The 20,837-nt window shown below is 34.5% G+C and overlaps 2 protein-coding genes across 2 annotated transcripts in view; one reads left to right on the top strand and one right to left on the bottom strand.

Moving 5' to 3' along the window:
* LOC140665531 (headcase protein-like) overlaps positions 1-20,837 on the bottom strand; it is a 156,876-nt gene that overhangs the window by 88,240 nt on the left and 47,799 nt on the right. The gene's annotated exons all lie outside the window — the stretch shown is intronic.
* Positions 6,561-7,582, top strand: LOC140668303 (uncharacterized). The gene is made up of 3 exons (XM_072897205.1): positions 6,561-6,612; positions 7,078-7,304; positions 7,502-7,582. The coding sequence occupies exons 1-3, from the start codon at positions 6,561-6,563 to the stop codon at positions 7,580-7,582; spliced, it is 360 nt and encodes a 119-aa protein (XP_072753306.1).

Raw genomic sequence — 20,837 nt, 5'->3', positions numbered from 1 at the left:
GAAAATATATTAATCTTTAATTATAATAAACACATACATGATATTAAATCTATGCAAGAAACGTATCATAAGACGTGTATACTTTTTAGAGCATGTAAAATGTTATACAAAAAATGTAGGAAAAGAAATTCGTTATACGTATATGTTCCTTCAATCGATAATAATTGATAAATCTTATAAAAAGCTTGTAAAAATCACAGCAGAAAAACTTTTTGTAAAAATTATTTCTCCGAATTAATATATTCCAAGATCATAAATCTTCCGACAGATTGTAACAAAAATCTAGACTTAAAAAAAAATATTAAATTGAAAGATACTAACAATAAGTCATATTCGCGACTTGTCAAAGCATGTCCCAGCGATTGATAGATCAATCATTCAAGCTCTTTTTTTTTAAGCTCTTTTTTTCCAAGCTCCATTTTACTGGATAGAACGACCCTCTTTTTGATATCTTTTAACTATACACCTGTCCCGGTTAGGGATCTGCCCTTCTTTCAAAGGAAAACGTCACTGCCCCGTACAGCCGTCCGTTCCTCGAATAATCTTTAATTACTATGCTTCGATCACAACATAGATTGCCAAGCTGACCTTTTCCTTTAAAACCTTACTCAAATGTTATAGGGACATATTCGTCGTTATTTACTTCATAATCATTATATTATCTCGCGAAAAGGTTTAATCTCATATCATGTACTAGCTTAATATTAATTGTAGTTAATACATTTTTCAATCTACATTATAATCTAAATGACTAAATATATATTATAATAAAACTGAGAAAAGAATAAGTCTTATAAATATCAAAACATATCAAAATATATGATAATTTATATAATATATAAATTATTCTCTATATATAACCGATTTAATATTAATACTTTTTAAAATAATTAATTTTTAATTATTCAAAATGATTCCATTAATATGTATCGTTATTAATACAATTATTAAATCTTCCATGTCTGATTAGTCTTTTAAATTAATAAAGCTTTAATGTAGCATTTGTTCGCGGTTTTTAATGGAGAAGAAAATTGATAAAGTTGATCGTTATAGAAAATTATATAAAATTATTACACTTCCTTTTCTTTTATCGAATGAGAAAGAAAGAGAGAGAGAGACCAAATAAAATAATGAGTTTAACAGTATTATTATAAAATTGTTGACTCTATTCGAACAATATTTCTCGATAATGAAACAAAATGTTTTTATATTGCAATATTTTGCTGATATTTAATATTATTATGATTATCACAAAATTTCGAGAAATACGTTTATCTTATTTCAAAGCATGACGAAAGCGAATATTAATATACGTAGATTAATATATCATTATATTAATATTAAATATCTAAGGAATATCGTAAAAAAATCTATTAGTTCTGTTAAGGGATTGCGGTATTCGATGTGCAAGAAAGTCAGGAAACACAGAAGCGACACGAAAAATCATTCTCGCGTATCCGTCCCGCGGAAACGAAGTAAGAGATCTCGTTTCCGGCCGTCGAGTATTTTCTTCCCTTTGTTCTATGCCTTAAAGCGGACGCGGCGAGGGCTCCGGAAGTACGGAATGCAGATTTTTGACAGGAACGCCCACAGGTGCGGAAATGGGGTGTGCAGAGGGACGGGCGACATAAAAGAAGGGAAACGAGAATGGAAAGAAGTAAAAGAAGACGCCTCGTGAGACAGCTGTTGGGGTATTTCGCGAGTTTAGCTTCCAGCCAAAAAGCATAAGAGAAAGCGAGGATATGCATTGAAATTTTCTGTTGACACTTCTGCTATTTTTCAATGACAGATTTACGGGACAATAAGTTATGACTTACTGTTGTCTAAATAAATTAAAATATTCATCTATTTATTTGTTTTCTCTATTACATGAATTCATATTAAAATCTTCAAATTATCATTTTTTTTATTAAGCCTTTAGGTAATTTCAGCAAAATGATATTCAACATTCTTATAAATTAAAGAAATTCTTACGTAAGAAATCCAGAAAGTAAAATCAATCATATTTCTTCATTCAAGATACGTTAGCAGGTACAATATATATATATATATATATATATATGTACATGAGCTAGCAAATCCGTTTTCATCCTGCCAACTGCCAACCATGCTTTCCATTTTTGCTCCCATCTTCGTTGTCTCCCCTTATCTTTCCCGTTCGATCACTTCTCGTTGACTCTCGAGTTTCCATCCTCGCGTGCCACGAGGTACATTAGCGAGCCTTCGATCGTCCAGGGACCATACTGCTTTCCTCGTGCCTTTCCAATTTCACGAAACGAAGGGACGCGGCCAACATAAAAGTACAGGAGAAACATTTCCCGAGTCCCACTAGAAACTCGTCTCGAATTACTTTTCAGGAGAAGGGAGAAGAAAGGCGACACATTCGTGGGATCGAAGGAAAGTACAAAGGTATCTTTTTTTCCTCGAAATTTGCATATAGCCCCGTTTTCCACCATAAAAATCTATAAAAAAATCATTCGCCATTGATCTAGAAATAAAAAATTATCGACACTTGGACTTTCCCACGAAATTTAAAATCACGCATATATATAACCTCTCTTCGATTATACTACTACTATTATTTTCTCGCGTCAGAAACAAAGAGAATGTTTCTTCATATTAATCGTAGTTGTTACAATCATTAAACTTATAGCCGGTCAAATACAATAAAAAAACTTATATTAAAAGTGTGCCATAAAAATAAATTTCTAAGAATGTTTAATGCATCGTTGTTGGCTTAGAAAAAACTTTGTACACAAACGTCTGTTTTGTTAAATTACCGATTACCTATTTTGCTAATTTATTTTCTTAATCTATTAATGTGAATGTATAATTTCATAAATTTGCAAGACTTCTTAGTACCATCAATTATAAATATAACTTATAATATTCTCAATTTCTACCAGACTCATATCTCGCACAGTAAAAAATTACGTGTAAATTGCTTCCCTAATAGTTCTTTTTTACACATTAAGAGATAATTTAATTACCATTACGTTATACAATTACGTTATTCGAAATTTTGCGATATTGTTCTGTCTCAAAAGTGTATTATTATCTCGTCATATCCGAAATAATCAATAGCATTTTATTAGAATAGCTTTGTTCCTCAGGATTCCAAGTCGGCGACAGGAATGTTTGGAGAACAAAGAGCATGCTATGGATAAAGCGATTAGAGAAGCAACGACGACCGTCGGGAAAGTTTCGCAGTTACCAAAGTGAATAGAGAGAAGCGAGAGAATTCTCTTTCAATCGTGTCTCTCTGATCGGTTTTGGTTCCTATCTGTCATACCGTTGATACTAGTTCACTCTTTCTCTCGTTTATCCCCGCGCCAACCAATCACGAGAAAACTTTGCTATTTAATCGAACACTTGTTCGCCCAAGAGAGAGAGAGAGAGAGAGAGAGAGAGAGAGAGAGAGAGAGAGAGAGAGAGAGAGAGAGAGAAAGAGAGAAATATGTATCTCTATTTCTATAATTTATTAATTATATAAAAGTGAGATTAATATAAAGATATGATATTCTTTAAAATATTACGCAGAAAGATAATCTATTCATAGTATATTTCAAAAATACGTATTGTGTTTCCTATGCATTTATGGAATTGAACAATTTAGTAAATAAATGAATTACTTGTCACAAACGAAACGATCACTTAGAAAATTAAATATTTTTTTGCTATTATTGGATAAAATAATAGCATGCGATACGACAGTTGCAATATGCAAAGTAATTTGAATTGTTCTTTCAAGGACATTAATTTCAAACTAACAATTACGAATGCAATAAGTGCTCAACACTTAACGACTGACTAAATAACCAGAGGCGCGAATAATTTCAATTTACACTCGCGATTCGTACGTCTTGCAAAACGCATCGATATGACGAGCCATCCTCTTTCGTCTAACAATAAATTTCTGGAGGGACGCTATCGAAAGAGAGAGTCCTTCCATACCACACCATACACACCATTTTCATTCCTCGAGGACAAAGGGACGTGCCGCGAAGGGAAGATTATGACCGATGAAATACCGCATTAAGGGTCCCGGTATACTCTCAAGTCTAGAAACGAGCGCACCTGCCACTCGTCCGTCCTCAATCCGGGACTCTTTTGGCTCCTGAACGCCGGGCAGAGAGAATGGGATTGTTTCTCTCGTCCTTCTTATTTCGCCCATCCCCTCATTCCGCCACGCGCATTGGTCACGAATTTCATCTCTCGGGAGAGTAGACAAGCGTATCCGATAGCTGCTTATTGGATTTAGTAAGGAAGTAGTATTTCCCTCCGCCACATGATGACGGAGGGGTGGATTCTTCGTTAAGAAGATTACTAGAACAGATAGCGTCCGGAACGACTGTTTCGATAGGATCGTTCGATGGACATTAATGTGCATTAGAGATGTACATCAAATCAAATGCACAATTTAATTAAGTAATATCGAACGCGAGAGAACGTGGGTCTCAATCAGAATAATTCAACGATACAACATCAAGGCAATTAAGTTTCTTCAAAGGGGATAGAAATACATTTTTTATGCGAAAAATTCCACATTTAATTATTTCTATATACCTTTAGTAACAACGCAATTAGATATCGTTCTACAGAAAAATAATCTTTATTTTAGTTTTTGAAAAAGATACTGTTATTCTTAATTTTTACTATACTCCATTTGTCTTTGTCAAAATGATAATCTGTTTCTACTTCAGCGAAGTACAACGTGTCCAATCGCCAAAGAAAAACACCGTTATTTGACCGATTTTTAAAGATACAGTTATAGAAGTTTATACACCGATTATATTACGTTACAGAAGGCGTCTGCCTTTGTCCACCGTGGCACGTGTCCCATTGTTGTTACGACGAAAGAACCAACGAGCCAGCTGCCAGAAAATACTATGATACTATAATACTGCAGGCAGAAATAGCTGCAATACGTGAACAAGATAAAGAATTTAATAAAATAAATACTATACAAAATTATTTTCGTATAAAACTCGTAATATCACGGTTATTTTTTAGGGCTATTTTTCGGTTAATTAACTTTTGAAAAAAATAAAAAGCAAATATAATATTACATATTAGCAATTATAATATCACAATTATTATAAATAGATTACAAATAACTATAATAAACACAGATATAGTGCAAGAAGAGAGAATAAATTAACTTTTTCAAGAAAAAAGAAAAAATTTATTGCTTGTCTAAATTCTCATTCTTGCTAATGAGAGATAATATATGTATAATGATAAATCGACACCTTCTTTAAATCACAAATAGATATGCAATGTAAAAAAAGGCATCGTCATTATCTAGTTGTCAACTGAAAAAAAAAAAAAAAAAAAAAAATATGATTGTGCGGATAGCGTATATGTTTGACATTATAAAAAATATACTATTTCATAATATATACAAAACATTAATTTTACTTAACAAATATTGTAAGCTTTCAAAGGCATGAGACATTAAACGACACGAATGTACATATTTATGTGCATATGAAAACAGATTAACTAAATATAAGAATGATCAAAACAAGCTTATTTCATACTCATCATTAAACAAATATTACAATCGATATACATCTGTGTAACACGTGCGGGACTGTATTGACTTTCAAGAAGAGAAAGTGCAAATATTTTCTTAATTCAAGAATAACATAATATATAATAAGAAATCGAATATAAATACTAATGAGATATTATTTAAATCACAAATGTGAATATGTAATTAAAAAGTGTTATCATTGCTATATTTCATTCGTGGCTGTAAATAAAACCGAATGTCAATTAATGGCAATGACCTCGTTTAACTCACAAATAAATATACAAGATAAAAAAGTCATGACTATATTTTATTTAGTTGTTTGAATGGCAAATTTTTGTATATAATATGCATATATTTAAAATTACAAATGTGGTTTAATAAATCATGATATAATTTATCGTAGCAATATTCGAAAAATTTCAATTTTGTTTTTACTATTTATAGTCTTCGCGATTGTTGTAAAATTTCAAAACTGTGTAATGTGTATACATGTACAAGATTAAATGTAAGTAATATAAATTGCATATTTATTTAGGTTTTTTTTGTACATTCGCAATATTATTAAAATGGCAAAATAAAACTTAAAATATTTGTTTATGTAATCTTTAAGAGAAAGAGAAAAAGTGTATATATATTATTTATATTAAAATGTTTCGAATCATTCACCTCGTAATAACTGGCACGTGTTTATATCAAAACAGTGAGACAAGAAAACAAGGAAAGATTTGAAAAATAACCAAACATTAAGACGTGCGCCACACTACGATATAGTTTTCTATGTATGCAATGTTTTGCTAAAGAGATGTTCATACATACCGCACATTTGTAACAACTGCGGTAAAAAACTAAAGTTTAGGTTTCTTTCGTCGAGTTATGCTATTGATAACGTGAATAAATAAAAAATATCAATATACTCGAAAAATTCTGGTATAAAAAATGCATCTGACTAGCAACATGCATCAATTTCGAACCGTTCAGCAAGTAACGAACAGTACAACAAAGCAACAAAAAATTATTCAACATGTCTCGTAACCTGATGGTTATCTTCCTTCTCGTGGCGATTATCTGCGTCAGTAAGTATTAACTCGAAAATAATATTTAAATTACGTACTCTATATATATATATATATATATATATATATATATATATATATATATATATATATATATATATATATTCTCAACAAAAATTTAATTAGATTACCTTTTATCTCAATTTTTCTAAATTTTTAACATTACGTTCAAAAAATATATTTTTATAAGTACAGCTCAAAATTTATAAGACATTTTGCATAAATTTCCGTTGTAACATTACAATAACTACTACAATACTACTTTTTCATTTTTGTCTTTTATTTTAAATCTTATTTTTATTTTAATCGTAATTTGTATATATTAGATATTTTAACATCTTTATGTGTAACTATTGTGTATTCCTGTAATATATTCTTATATCTTATCTTTATTTTTATATCGTAAAAATAAATATATTTTTTAATAATCAAGTAAAAATATAATTTGTTTTATTTCTTTTACAGCTGTCATGAGTAATCCTCCCCCGAAACATAAACCACCGCCACCGCCACCACCTCCTCCTCCTCCTCCAACTTGCAAGCCGCCGCCACCACCTCCTCCTCCTTCAACTTGCAAGCCGCCGCCGCCACAACCACCATCACATCCGAGATGCCCTAAGTATGAGATCTATAATACATGTGGAACCGCCTGTCAACCAACCTGCAAGAATCCTCATCCAATATGCAAGCAGGTAAGTAATCTCTTCTTACACACGCATACATTGATTACTTTGAATAATTTAAATATTTAAAAAGTTTTGAGAGAGAAAAACCATATGTGTGTGTGTGTGTGTCTTATGTTTGAAAAAGTCTTCCGTCTTATTCAAAATTAAAACTAAATCAATGTTTTAACAAATTTTTTATACTTTTATTTTTCATCTTTTTTCAGGTATGCGTCAAGGGCTGCTTCTGTAGAAATGGTTTATTGAGAAACAAGTGGGGTAAATGCGTCGAGCCTTGTAACTGTTAATCATGATGTCACGTGTAAGGCTAACTGTATAATATTATAATCAATTAATATTCTTACATGTGTGTTTAATACCAAAAGTGTCTTTTTAATTATAACACTTAAATATATATAATGACGTAATTATGATAATAATAATAAGTCATGCAATTTTGAAAAATAAAAAACTGGCTCATGGTTATTTCCTAGAAGATAATTTCGCGTTCACCCAATTCAATGAATCCAAAAAATTTCAACTAATCACTCGGTCATCTAGTCCGACAAAATTCACTCCTTACTGTATTTATATAACATCACGACCGTCACTACCCTACGGGCATCGAAGGGTAAATCAGCGCAGTCGTGTGCTGACGTATTCGTTCGCATTACCGACGTGACCCGCACACGCTTGAGAAATTTTCTGAAAGCTCACGTCGCACGCTTCTCAAACGAGAAAATCCCCGGTCCTCCTAGAATCCCTTTGAACCTGTCGATTCTACCAAGAAAAGGGAGGGAAAGAGGGGTAAACGTGCCGCGCTTCCTATTCTCGCACCCTCGTTGTACCGTCGACGATTGCCAAAGCTCTTTTTCTCTCCTTTTCCCGTCCCTTTGTCTGTCTCTTTCTTCTTTCACGACGAAACCCATGAAATCGCGTCACATTCGCACGCAATCAAGCAGTAGTTTTCACCCAGAGGCCTAACTCCTGCGAGACCGGCTTGGCTCTCTGTCTCTCCTTCGTCTCGCACCGTTACCCTCCGGTCGTCAAATCGAATTCATCGTGGTACATTAACAGCTGTCGCGGTTGATCGTGGATCGTTACCGTTTCTCGCTGGCTATTTCGAAATCTGAACAGCCCGGTAGAAGAGCGGGTGTCACCCGGGACATAGTCGCATAAGAGAGAAACACGGCGTGTACCTACGGACCGTCCCTTTATCCGTCAACAATACAACGAAATGGCAGAGGCGGTGGGGTATTCGATTTATCCAAAGAATGACGAGATAGAAAAACGGTTAGGTGATGGCGGATAATGGTCGGCTGATTTGCCGGCCGTCAAACGGGTGCTGACAGACCCCGTAAGCTGAGGAAAAAAAACGACAGCCTCAATTGAAAATTAATCACCATTGTAAAACGATCCGATGGCAAAAGGGGAGCTATTAAACGACGGGATCTTCGTCGACGTTGAAAGTTTGCGAGCTATTTCATTAGTGAGAAACATAGGCGTGCATTTGGTATCGAAAAGATTCCATTGCCTGAAGGCAACATCGATCAGTCAACGGATTAAAATTTTGCGAGCAAGTAAAATCGTTTAATTAGGTGATAAAGTACCATTTATCTCATCTAACCGAAACGATCAACGAATCAAGATCGATTTATTTCCTTTATATTTTCACGAGTCAGCGATCTCACTTATCGAGCTTCACATTGGTAATTACGAGGCGCAATTGCCAACCGAGTATAAAAAAAATATATTTTTTTTCTCATAATATTTTCCGATCCTATTCCACTATTGTCACTTTGTTGCCAATTTTATTAATAAAAGCTATCGCAATTAAATATTATGCGCCTGTCGAATAGAATTCGCCCAATTACTATGCAACGCAACACATGTATAATAGCCGGTCGCATTCGTAGACCGGTTCTCTTCGTTTCTTGGCTTGCAAACAACTTACATAACACTGTATATTTATCTGGCAATGCAGGTTTACTGTACTATACTACCGAGAATACCGCTGCTCCTATTCACTGACGATGCGCGCTCATGTTCGCTCGCTACGCCGATGGAGAATGTACTCATTATGCGCACTTAGTGTTGGAATCTCATTAAGAAACGTCTAACTAATTGAAACGAATCTTAACATCTCGCTGGGAACGTAGCGTAATAATAAAATTATTACAAACCTAGGTCACACAACAAATAGTTCACTTATCGATGTATCACATTCGTAAAAAATACACGATTCTTTTAATTATCTCGCTGATAATATCATATTTTCGCACAGACTCGCTATTGCGAAGCAGCTTTTAACTCGTTAAAAGATCAGTTTGCAATATACTTGAGAATTATTTATGGGAATATTCTCACGAGATGTCATTTGTTATGAGTATAGTATTATAATCAAAATTATTATGTTAGCATATACCAAACATAATTTTCAACTTGAAAGCGATTTCTTTCAAATAAAAACATATTTATGTATTTAAATTTAATAATTAAGTATAAAAGACTATAATATAAATTTATCTTTTGTTTTTCGCAAAAGTTTCAGTAAATCTCAATCGCGTGCAACATTATTTCTATTTGCTGTAAGCTGTATATAACGCGTATAATGATGATGCATTAAGTACAACTAGAATGCGGGTAAAAATAGATGGCAACAAAGCCAGCGAATAAAAATTATTAATCTAGGTTAAAACTAGGTCGACTTTGCAAGTCGATATTCCATAACAAAAAAGAAATGTATTTTTATTTGTAATAATTAAAATCTGCATTTTTACATCTTTATCTAGATATCAATTGAAGAAAAAAAGTTAATAAATAAAAAAAAGCTAATAACTATAACAAGAATACCGTGTAAAAATAGAATCAGTAACATTAACGAATGACACTACTAACCTAGGTTAAAAATACTTTATAAGTAATATTCCATAACAAAAGAAAAAGCATGTAAATTATTACTTGTAATAACTAAAATCTACATTTTTTTTACATCACTATCTGTAGACACGTATTGAGAAAAAAAAGAGTTAACACGCGTGTCGTGCACGCGAGTTCATATGTATGTAAATTACATTTTAAGACCTCGCTGTCAAATTATGTAAAAACTATGTCTAGATATTACGCAGATACTAAATTACAATGTGATACATTTGTCTCACAATTTAAAGATTAATACGTCGCGTATTGTTTACGATACAGTTTTATGTATTCAAATATAATAATTATTAAAGATAAAAAAATTATAATATTTCTCTTTTATTTTTCGCAAAAATTTCAGTAAAAACTCAATGGCGTGCAATATTATTTCTACTCGATATAAGATGTATATATAATGCGTATCATGATGACAATGCATTAAATAGAACAAGAAGCTTGTAAAAGCTTGTAAAAATAGAATCAGCAGAGCCAACAAACGAAATTATTAACTTAGGTCAACAAAAGTCCGCGTGTCATCTGTCCCATCGTCATCTCGTGCATGTTACAGGGCAAAGCACGCACTACTCGAAAGATCCGCGCGATTGACCGACCTCCGTAGGCCGAGATCGATTTGTCTTGCGAAGACGTGAGATGTCATGATTCCTAGGACAAATCAATTACTTCACGCCAAACTCATTATCCAATTCGAACGAATCAGAGGTCAGAATAGATGATATAACCTGCTACTCTGAGACAAATTCAATTTTCTTGTTTACAGTTCCTCTCGTCCGTTCCTCTATAACTCGCGAGCGTAATATTACGATAAAAATATTTTTCTTTATATATTCCGCAATTGATATTCTAGTGCAAAGAGAAATTGAAAATCATTCTGGTAGTTAAAACCGAAAAAGATAGAGTTCAAATATTGTCCTGTTAGAATAGGAAATTCTCGACGGTAATATTTTTAAAAATTTATAAAAAGAACATATTGTAAATATAACGTCTTGGCAAGAGAAATAACACTGCATAATTCTATTATAGACATCAACGTTAAGCTTAAAATATATGCATATACACTAATAGAATTAATTATAGATGTAGGTCAATCTGCATACATATTAAATTGGTTTTTAGCCGAGTATCGTTATAACAGATTATTATATTGAATTATGCAAATTAGATCGAATTACGTCGATCGAAACGTATCAGTTAGCAGCCATTATCGTTAATAAAATGAATCGTCAACCTGTTGATTGACCGCGCCTAAATCTCGCAACGTGCGCACAACATTTGCGACTTGCGTCACAATCCAGTTTCAGACGCGATCGTGTTTCGTCTTGCACATTGTGATTGAGGGATATACGGCGACGTGGAAAAGAGTGAGCGCGAACTTCCCGCTGCTGGTCCAGCTGTTACCGGCTGCGTGAGCTCCGTAGAGCGTGAAACGAATACGTAACGCGCGCCGCATGAGACGATGGGAATTACTAACCTACCACAAAAACGTTGCCCGCATGCCGTGAAAACGCTTGGCAACAGGACTAGGACGGCCTTTCATACGATAGACAACGCTTTGCTACACTGTGATTACGATATGCACGCGAGATACGAGGCGGCCGGGCTGCTTTTTCACACGGTAGGATCAAGGTGACAACCGAGATGTAGTTTAATCACTCGTCATTGCGGATGTATATCGGCCGATCGAAAGGATTAATCAGACATGCGACAGGATAATTACGGCCGTCGTCGCTAAGGAAATCACGCCAACTGCGCAATAAAGTCCTTACGTGGCAATTTCGCGATTAAATCGATCGACAAGTATGGCCAATTTAAACATCTCTATAGTAATAAAGTTGTATATTAAACTTGTGTTAAAATCCACATTCAGAATCGATTAAGAAATATAAACCTTTTATTTACAAACAATTTGTAGAGCGTATTGCATAATAATTGGAAAACATCTCATGTTGCCGGTGTTGTATGAAAAAAAAAAAATTCGCATCGCATCAAAATGATGATTGGATTAAAAAGAAAAAAATTACTACCTTTTTGTTTAATACAGAATTTCTCTTTCAGTACCGATATCGCTCATATATTCCAGCAAAAGAAAACAGATAAAAAGCGAAGCTGATATTAAAAGTAACGATATATTACGATGCATCTCCAAGTATACCTAGTGGCACGCACACACTGGCCGGATGCCTATTCTCGTCGGGTATGCTGACGTGTGTAAGAATAGAGCTGGTAAATAGCTCTAGCGCAGAGAGAGGCGATATTACTCACACCTACCTCGACGGCACGTTGCCGAGTCGACCCTGACGCAAGAGTAGCAACGCGTTTAGCCTAGCGCGGTCGTTGACTGATTATGCACGTTCGATGCAAGTGCACGCGGAGCCGGCACATTTATCCGTCGCTCTTTATACCAACGAGACGTACGTTAGAAACACGAATATGTTAAGAACCTTTATCGTAAAAAATCAAAAAGATGCCGACAAATTTTATTGATCTTAATATAAAGGGAATGTTGTACAATATTATCTACAATTTTTTTCTCTTTTTCTCTAATATATATTACTCTTCTCTTCCCAGCTCTGCGTGTAAAAACGAAAAAAGTAGACAGATGTTGACTTTCAAAATTTGGTCAAATCATTTAAATATTTATAAAAGTCTCTTAGATATTATTTGTAATTTTTTATTAGCTCTTTCAATGTGCTTTTATGATATGGAACTCTTGATTCTAATCTTCAAATATATGTTATTTAATTGTAACTGTTAATTGTAATTTGAAAAGTCACGCAATTCGAGTATAAAAATACAGTACATGGCATAATTTTTAGTAAAATGTATCAAAAATATATCTACATCATACGTGTAAAAACGATGAATTCAAGTCTAATCAAATAATTAAAAGAATTGATACTTAAATCATATTAATTTAATAGTTAAAAAAAAAATTAAAGAATTGAATAAAAAAAAAGACACCAAACTATTCTCTGTTTTTTTTTTAACAAATTAATTTTGTTGCAGAAACAACATGAAAAAAATTGCGGAACGGAAATAATTGTATAAAAGCTTGATAAAAATACTTTTTCTATGTTTCTCCTGCGCATAATGAAAAATTAGACGCAATATACCTAACCGCGACATAATTCCGTAACGAGATATTCACGCAACATAAAGAAACGTTGCGTCATGTTATGAAGATTAAACCTATTTCAATGTAAACATCTATTATTACACATGACGCACCTAACTCTTTAACTTCAACGATTTATGCATCGTATAATTATTCTCTGTTACGTTTCACACAATTTAATTCGATCGTACAAATATTTTTTACTAAAACAGCTTTATAACTACAAGAAGGCAATATGTTTTATCAGATTTCGCAACGTGTGCAATTTCAAATCGGCAAACCACCATTAACATTCAACCGTGATTAGCGCGTACCCCTCGGGAACATTCGACAAGGTCGAGAGAATAGAATAACCGTTGAAAGTCGATCTATAAGTCGTTTCTTTTTCCAGGACGTGCGATTATTCCTGAAGAATTTTTTCGCGCGGTCAATAAAACACTCTCCTGCTTCGATACGTGCAAACACGTACAAGGTTGCAACTATGTACAGCTTCATGATACTGTTCTTATCGCGATCAGCGCATTGACGTGATATCGCGAGTGCCGAGATTGTTACAACGTGTGAAGATCAGCGCGCGAGAAAGAACGTTCCCTACGTTCCTTCACGCTTCTTGTTGAAGTTGCCTGTTGCTTATATAAATAAAAGACACATCGTGTATACATGTGTACTACTTGCCTCGAGGTTACACGTTAAGGGTGTAATTAAATTAATCCGACTGGAGGCTACCTTGTATAATCGTAATTACACGGTGACGAGCCTAATTGGTTACTGACGATATACTTCAGCGCACGATTGTCACTTCTCGTTATTGTAAACGATGTTTAAAAAATATCGAAAAATCAGTTAATGTAAATCAACGACTAGGGAAATTTTCGGTAACACTTTCGACTTGTCCAAATGAAAATGTACGATTTTCAAGTTCCGTCTAAAGTTGCGACAACGACTTTTCCGAGCCACGAAGCGAAAACGGAATTCTAATTCGGGAACGTTGCCTTCTCTCGAGGAAGCCACCGTCCTGGTGGTAATTTATATGTGGGACTGGCACTCACGGGGGACGGTGTCTCGGTCGTTTTCCTCGCGTAACCGTCGTCCACCGTACCGTGCATCGTCGGGTAATTAATAGAGAGCGAACTCGGTCATTTCCCTATGCACGGACTTGTATTCAAGACAGTAATCGCGCTGTCGTTTTACACACGACGCGACATCAAAGCCAGCTATTACGATATTAATAATTTAATAGAATTTAATAGCATGATTAATGTGTCGCTGACACATTTAGTGCGGATTCGTACGATTTATAAATTCGCCACAAATAGAGATAAGACAATTGTATATCTAAAGTCTTCCACATCAGAATAAAATTAAAAAAAAAAAAAAAAAATACTGAGAAAAATTAAATAATAATAATAAAATGCCACTTCGCACCACTACGTACCGAATGAATTAAATTTGAAATTAAAAACAAATTTAAATAATAAAATTAGACACCTCAGGTAAAAAGTTTAGGCACTTTGCGGATTGACTAACCGCATTTCACGAATTACATTTTGCGGCACGCTTTTGCATAGTAAGTCCTTTAAGCCGGCGCGGCGGTAAGCACCACCGTCGACTCGGCCGACGATTTATAGCTTGCACGGACGCGTAGCCCCGTAATTAACGAAACCATTGAAACTTTCGCCGAGGAGGTATAACTTTTCAATGGGAAAACAGTGTAGGCTGCGCGAGAGAACGACTCTCTCCGTACTGCGAGAGAATTTTCATCGCCCATTGTGAGGATTCCCGCGAATCCGACAGATACACCGAAAGTTTGAAATTACCAAGGCGGATATATCGCGTGCAGTTCGAATCGAGCCGCAGGAACGGTTTACTGACGTCGTATAACACCCGCTGCTCATTGCGAGGTCAGACGCAATACGCGTTGCAGTCGAAACAAATTCCGGCTAAGTACGCGAAAAGTTTTAATGGGCCCGCGGCATTTACGTAAAGGCGCGAGGAGGGTGCTCTCTCCTTTAATCAGGGGGGATTCACGACGTCGCGACTTTCGCGTTGTGTCTCTTGAGCGCGAATCTGCATCTGGAAAGCGCAAGTTTCGTAATATCGCGCTTATATCCATAGTGTTTTATAATTATTGTATTGTCGGACCCAGGAGAGAGATGCAAAAGCAAGAAATATATTCTTCTCTGGAAAAGTATATTCTCGGTAAAGTGAATTTTGTAATCATGACAAAAGAAGCGGAGCGCATTATGCAAAATATTTTTGCCTACCCCGCGGCCTTGTACTTTTACGTAATTTCCACCATAAAACTAGACCCCTTGCGTGTGAGAGCTTTCTAAAAATAAATATCACAACTGCATATATCTCAATGTATAAGCATGTAACGCGCTAAACATTTTTACATTAAATGTCGCTCGCGGATAAAAGATAACGGGAAACCTGAAACGCGTTTGGAAAATATTTCCGACACATTTGTTTTAGTATCGCGTGAAATACGGTATTTCGAACACGAACTCACGGTCGACAGAGAGAGAGAGAGAGAGAGAGAGAGAGAGAGATCCGATAAAGCGCGGCCTATCGGCAAGCGACATGCGGGAGAGTCGTATACGTAATTGAATAGCCCCCGAGCCTTAGGTGGCACGTTCCTTCCGTCTGTCGTATCGCGATTGTTCCGGGCAATATGCTCGCCAGCCCACGAGAGGCTTATAGCTTATCGCGTAAGTAAGAAATATAGGGTACGAAAATCTAGATAAATATCTCTTCGATAGCCGGCTGCACCTGGGATCAAAACCCAATATAAATTTCTATACTTTTATTATATAATTATGTATGTAGACCGTCTCGCCAACTGTATCGCTTCCTGTTCGTGATAGACATTAATGATAAGTAGTTAAGAATTTGAAAAAATAATGCAACATCAATATTCTTGAAAGATATTATATGACGATGTAATATATGTCATTAACTTTAAATATATATGACAACTTCATGCGGTCTTATTATTGGCTGAAGAAGTGGAATTGTGTGATATTCCACGTAAGCAGCTTCTTTTCTTTTCTTTATCGTATCATTTTCTTTTCTTTATCTCGATACTGTCATAAATAACAATAATAAAAAAATAAAATAGAATAAACTAACGATAACAATAATGATAATACGAAGGCAACGATAATGCAGACTGAAAAAAGCCTTATATAATCAATTCTTGCGCGTCTTAATATATAGGTATATCAGTGACTAAATTTGCTTCCACATTTGAAACATGTGCGTATTCACGCGAAACGCGATATTAAACAAAGGATAAAGTTTCCATATGCTAATTATACTCGGCAATATCCCATGTGAGACAACAATATCTTGCACGAAACCTAAGGCGAAGCATTCGTACGTGCCTGGCAGACACCGAACAATTCCTTGGCAGTGAACGTGCCCGACCGTGATTCATGTCGCGTCTGACTGACCTGCGACAATGTTTCCGGGCACGCGACTCTAAAATACATACACTCCGTCGATATATGGTACGGTAGATACGTGAAACAGAATGTCGTGTCGAATGTCAGCAATAGTTGCGACGCGATGAGTCCACTCGTTTCTTAAAACACGCATTGCGAAATTTTAAAATTAAGAAATTATTATAAGTTTTTTGGATTAACACAATAAATCGCACACATATCTGCGCTCCATCTCTCTAATGCACATACACTTTGATCGTAAGTCCGATCTATGACTATAAATGACAGATGTTTTTGAATTGTTATTAACACAAGATGTACTACATAAAGATTAATATTATAATTACATTGAAAAAATTGTATTCTTAAAATGTATATTTTATAAGCTCTTAATAAATATTCTTAATGAATAAGGACATTTTCTTCTTTACATAGATATTTTTCAGAATATTTCTTTATACATCATGTAAAATGTATATTTCATTTGGTCAAAGTTTTAATAAATAGCGAATGTATGTCCATTTAAAACTGTAAAACTGTTTTGTCATTGAGATTAAAAATATCTGACACTATTCTACTTTTAAAGAATTTCTCTCTTAAACTAAAAAAAAGTGCCTTTTGACACTTATTTTAGAGTAAGAATATTATAAAGATAAGAAAAACATTCTTAAAATGAGAGAATATAATTTTTTCGGTGCGTCATAAATATATAATTAATGAATGTAATCCATCTAATCCAAGGTTACATATTTCTCCTTTTTTCTTTCCTTTTTTCCCTTTATCATATATATTTTTGACACGGAATTACTACTTCTCTGTCGCAGAAATAAATGAGATCATCAATGGAGCCCTACTTTAATACAAAAAACATCCTGCCACGCGCTCGTTTATGCGTGTGTCCCGATACGCACATTCACGTATGGTAACGCCTCTACCCATCAAGTAGCAACCATGGTATTTCATCTCTGTACTGAGCTGCTTTGAGCCTCTCGTTCCTCGTTTCAACGACGTAAAAGTGACAAAACGCCACGATTACCGGACAGCTATCTCGCAGGAGCGCGTTGCTGGATAGCTGATGACACGACTGGGACCTCTTTGGAATTAAGTACCACAGTGAGAGCCGTTTTTCAACCTGACCGTAAAGCTCGCTACGTTTTAATATCCATCTTTCCCCTCCATATAAACGCGGAGAATTCCATCTGTAAAGCCAGTTTACATTGTAGAAAAGGCGCACCCTTTAACCCGCGGGCTAAATGCAGATAGATAACGAAACATTATTTGTTATTTAACATGAAATGAATTTCACTGTAATAGAATTTTAGTTTGCGTTCTGGTTATATACAAAGACATCGGACAAATATTCAAAAAAAAAAGACGTTAATTTAATTTTTTGTAAAAAAACAAGTTAAATTCAGACAATATATCCAATAAATATTTGCACACAAATATACAAGCTTTTAACAAATATACATTCTGTAAAATGAAAGTAAAAAATAACCGTTTGTTCTTTTAACATTTGTAAAATGACGTAAAATAATTTATCGACAGTTTATTTAAACAAGTGTAGCTTTTTATATAAATACGTTCGGAATTATTGAATTGGATAAAAGTAACAAATTATTATCCGAATCACGTATTCTCCGTGAACTATGATGAAATGTTTCCCCTTAAAGATGTCCGATTACGATCGAGAGGATCGAGGTGTAACACCGATGTGATTTCACCGATAACGATAACCCATATCCAAGATTACTCCGCGCAATTACTTAACGCCTTAAGACCCGGGGAAGCGACGTCGTCGTCGTCGTCGTCCTTGCCGTTTGCATATAAAGCAGGCAGTACGCACCTCTTCTTCTTCCTTCAGCAGGATTGCCCGGCGACCTACGTGTTACGTGCCATCGCATTCCCCCTTCGACTTACACGGTCTGAGAACTCGATTAAAAGCGACTTAAAGCACGACTTACGCCGTGAAAGCGAGAGCCGACCGTATCCCGAGATAATCTCGCACGAGATATCCGCGAGTCACCGAACAAAGGGGGTGATTATTATCGCGAGATCAGAGTCGCGCGCGTAAGAAAACGGAGTAGACAGATAAGCTACTATGCAGGATTCTTCTCCAAGATCTAAGCTCGCGGATATACATACGTTTTCGTCGGCTTTATTCGTTATCGCTATTCCACGATTCAATTGATTCCATTCATAGGGTCCACGAAGTAAAGATCGGCCGATATTTCAAGGTATTCGTGACGCATACTTGAATTTACGCAAGTAAATCTGACACGAGAAACGCACATAAATATTATAGAATTATAAAAATTTAAAATTAGTATATACGTATAAAAAGAGTATACATTTATACGTTGTATAAATTTAAACGTATAAAAAGAAGAGTTTATTTAGTATAAATTTATCTCCATAAAGATCCGTTTAACTTTACCCACGTAAAACCCACGTTACGATCGACAGTAAATGTTCTCTGTCTTGCGGACGAGATAAATGTGCGGGAAAGATGTAGCCGCGCGATCCATTCTCGAGAAGTTCGGGACAGTGGTGCGGATGAAGTACCGTAGAGAAACTTAGCGGACAATAACCGCGTCTAGGCCGGATACGAGCCCGTCCGATAATGGAAATTTATGTCGTCCGCATTGGAAGAATACCGAGACCTCTTCGAGGATCCACGACGCGATCGTGAAATTCAATAGCGAGCAAGATCTAATCGTCATGGACGAAAACACGCCGTTGTCGTTGTCACTCGATTCGCGATTCGCCCGTGAAATGTCGCGACCGTGATGATAACGGTAATAAAACCATGTCGAGGTATCGATTGTTCCATGTCGCTTATTACGCAGGACACAGGCTATGGCTATAAATTTCTCCCATTTTAAAACGAGCACTTGAGAAAAAAAGTTATTCTAATTTTACAAACGTATCAAGTTTCTTTCTGTTACGCAATTGTCAATTGTTCCAACGAATCCTATCTATTTATCTTTGACTTTATACTTTTTTTCTAAATGAAGCTTTAAATTACATAATCTTTTTGTCTGATATTAATTAAATGTATAGATATCTAAAGCAAATGTTTGAACACGCATTAAAATGATATTAATAATGTTTTATAAAATACAGAAATAAATTTATGACAAATTTTATTTTCTATAAATTTACTTTATAATACATTATTATTCTGTAATTATCACTAAAATAATAACAATCAAGAAAACACATCATGAAAAACAAAAAGCTTATATCAGGGTGTCTACTCAAATCTTGTACAAAAAATTCCCTAAAAATTCTCTAATTTTCAGATATTTTTGCTTAAAATGTCAAGTAAAAGAAATATTTTCAAAACTTTTTAATACACAACTTTCTTTAAAATAAATTTTTTATTACATGCATTTTCTATGTTTTTCATTCATATAAAGGAAAAACACGGAACCTCTCAAGTTTCAATGTTAGATTTATAAATGTATAAAAAAACTGAATTAATTTTTCATTTGTATAAAATTTTCATTTCTTTATCTTTAAAAGTTCCAAAGAATAAGTATGTACTTCATATTTAATATTATGTTAAAACATTAAGTATATAAAATATAGGTATATATTCATACGAGACAAACTGAGGCGCCAAGTTCACGTTGTCTCACTTTATCGATGTAAATAAAATTCATGTTATATCAACTTTTAAATATTTAATTTGCTTAATAAATATTCTAATTTTTATACATATCTAGAACTTTGTTCAGAAAGTATAAGTTATTGCAAAACAACACAAAAAATAATACGAAATCTCATTTAAAGTCGATAGAACATTCGAAATATGTCTAGCGTCTCATCTCACAATCAGTACTTGTATGTTTGGTGTTTCCTAATCTAATTTGTTCAATAAATATATTGTAATAATTTTTACACATAAAATCTTCTCTGGATATTAAAAGTGATTCTAGACTGATGTGAAATCTCATTAAAGTCGATAGAATTATGAAATAAGATTAATGTCTCATCTCGATATTTATATGTTTGACATTTCGGGCGATCTATTTTGTACTTTGTTTAATAAATGTTCTA

Source organism: Anoplolepis gracilipes, chromosome 1 (genome assembly GCF_047496725.1).
Source record: "Anoplolepis gracilipes chromosome 1, ASM4749672v1, whole genome shotgun sequence".
Classification (NCBI taxonomy): domain Eukaryota; kingdom Metazoa; phylum Arthropoda; class Insecta; order Hymenoptera; family Formicidae; genus Anoplolepis; species Anoplolepis gracilipes.
The sequence above is the reverse complement of the archived record's forward strand: the minus strand, read 5'-3'. Positions and strand labels throughout refer to the sequence as shown.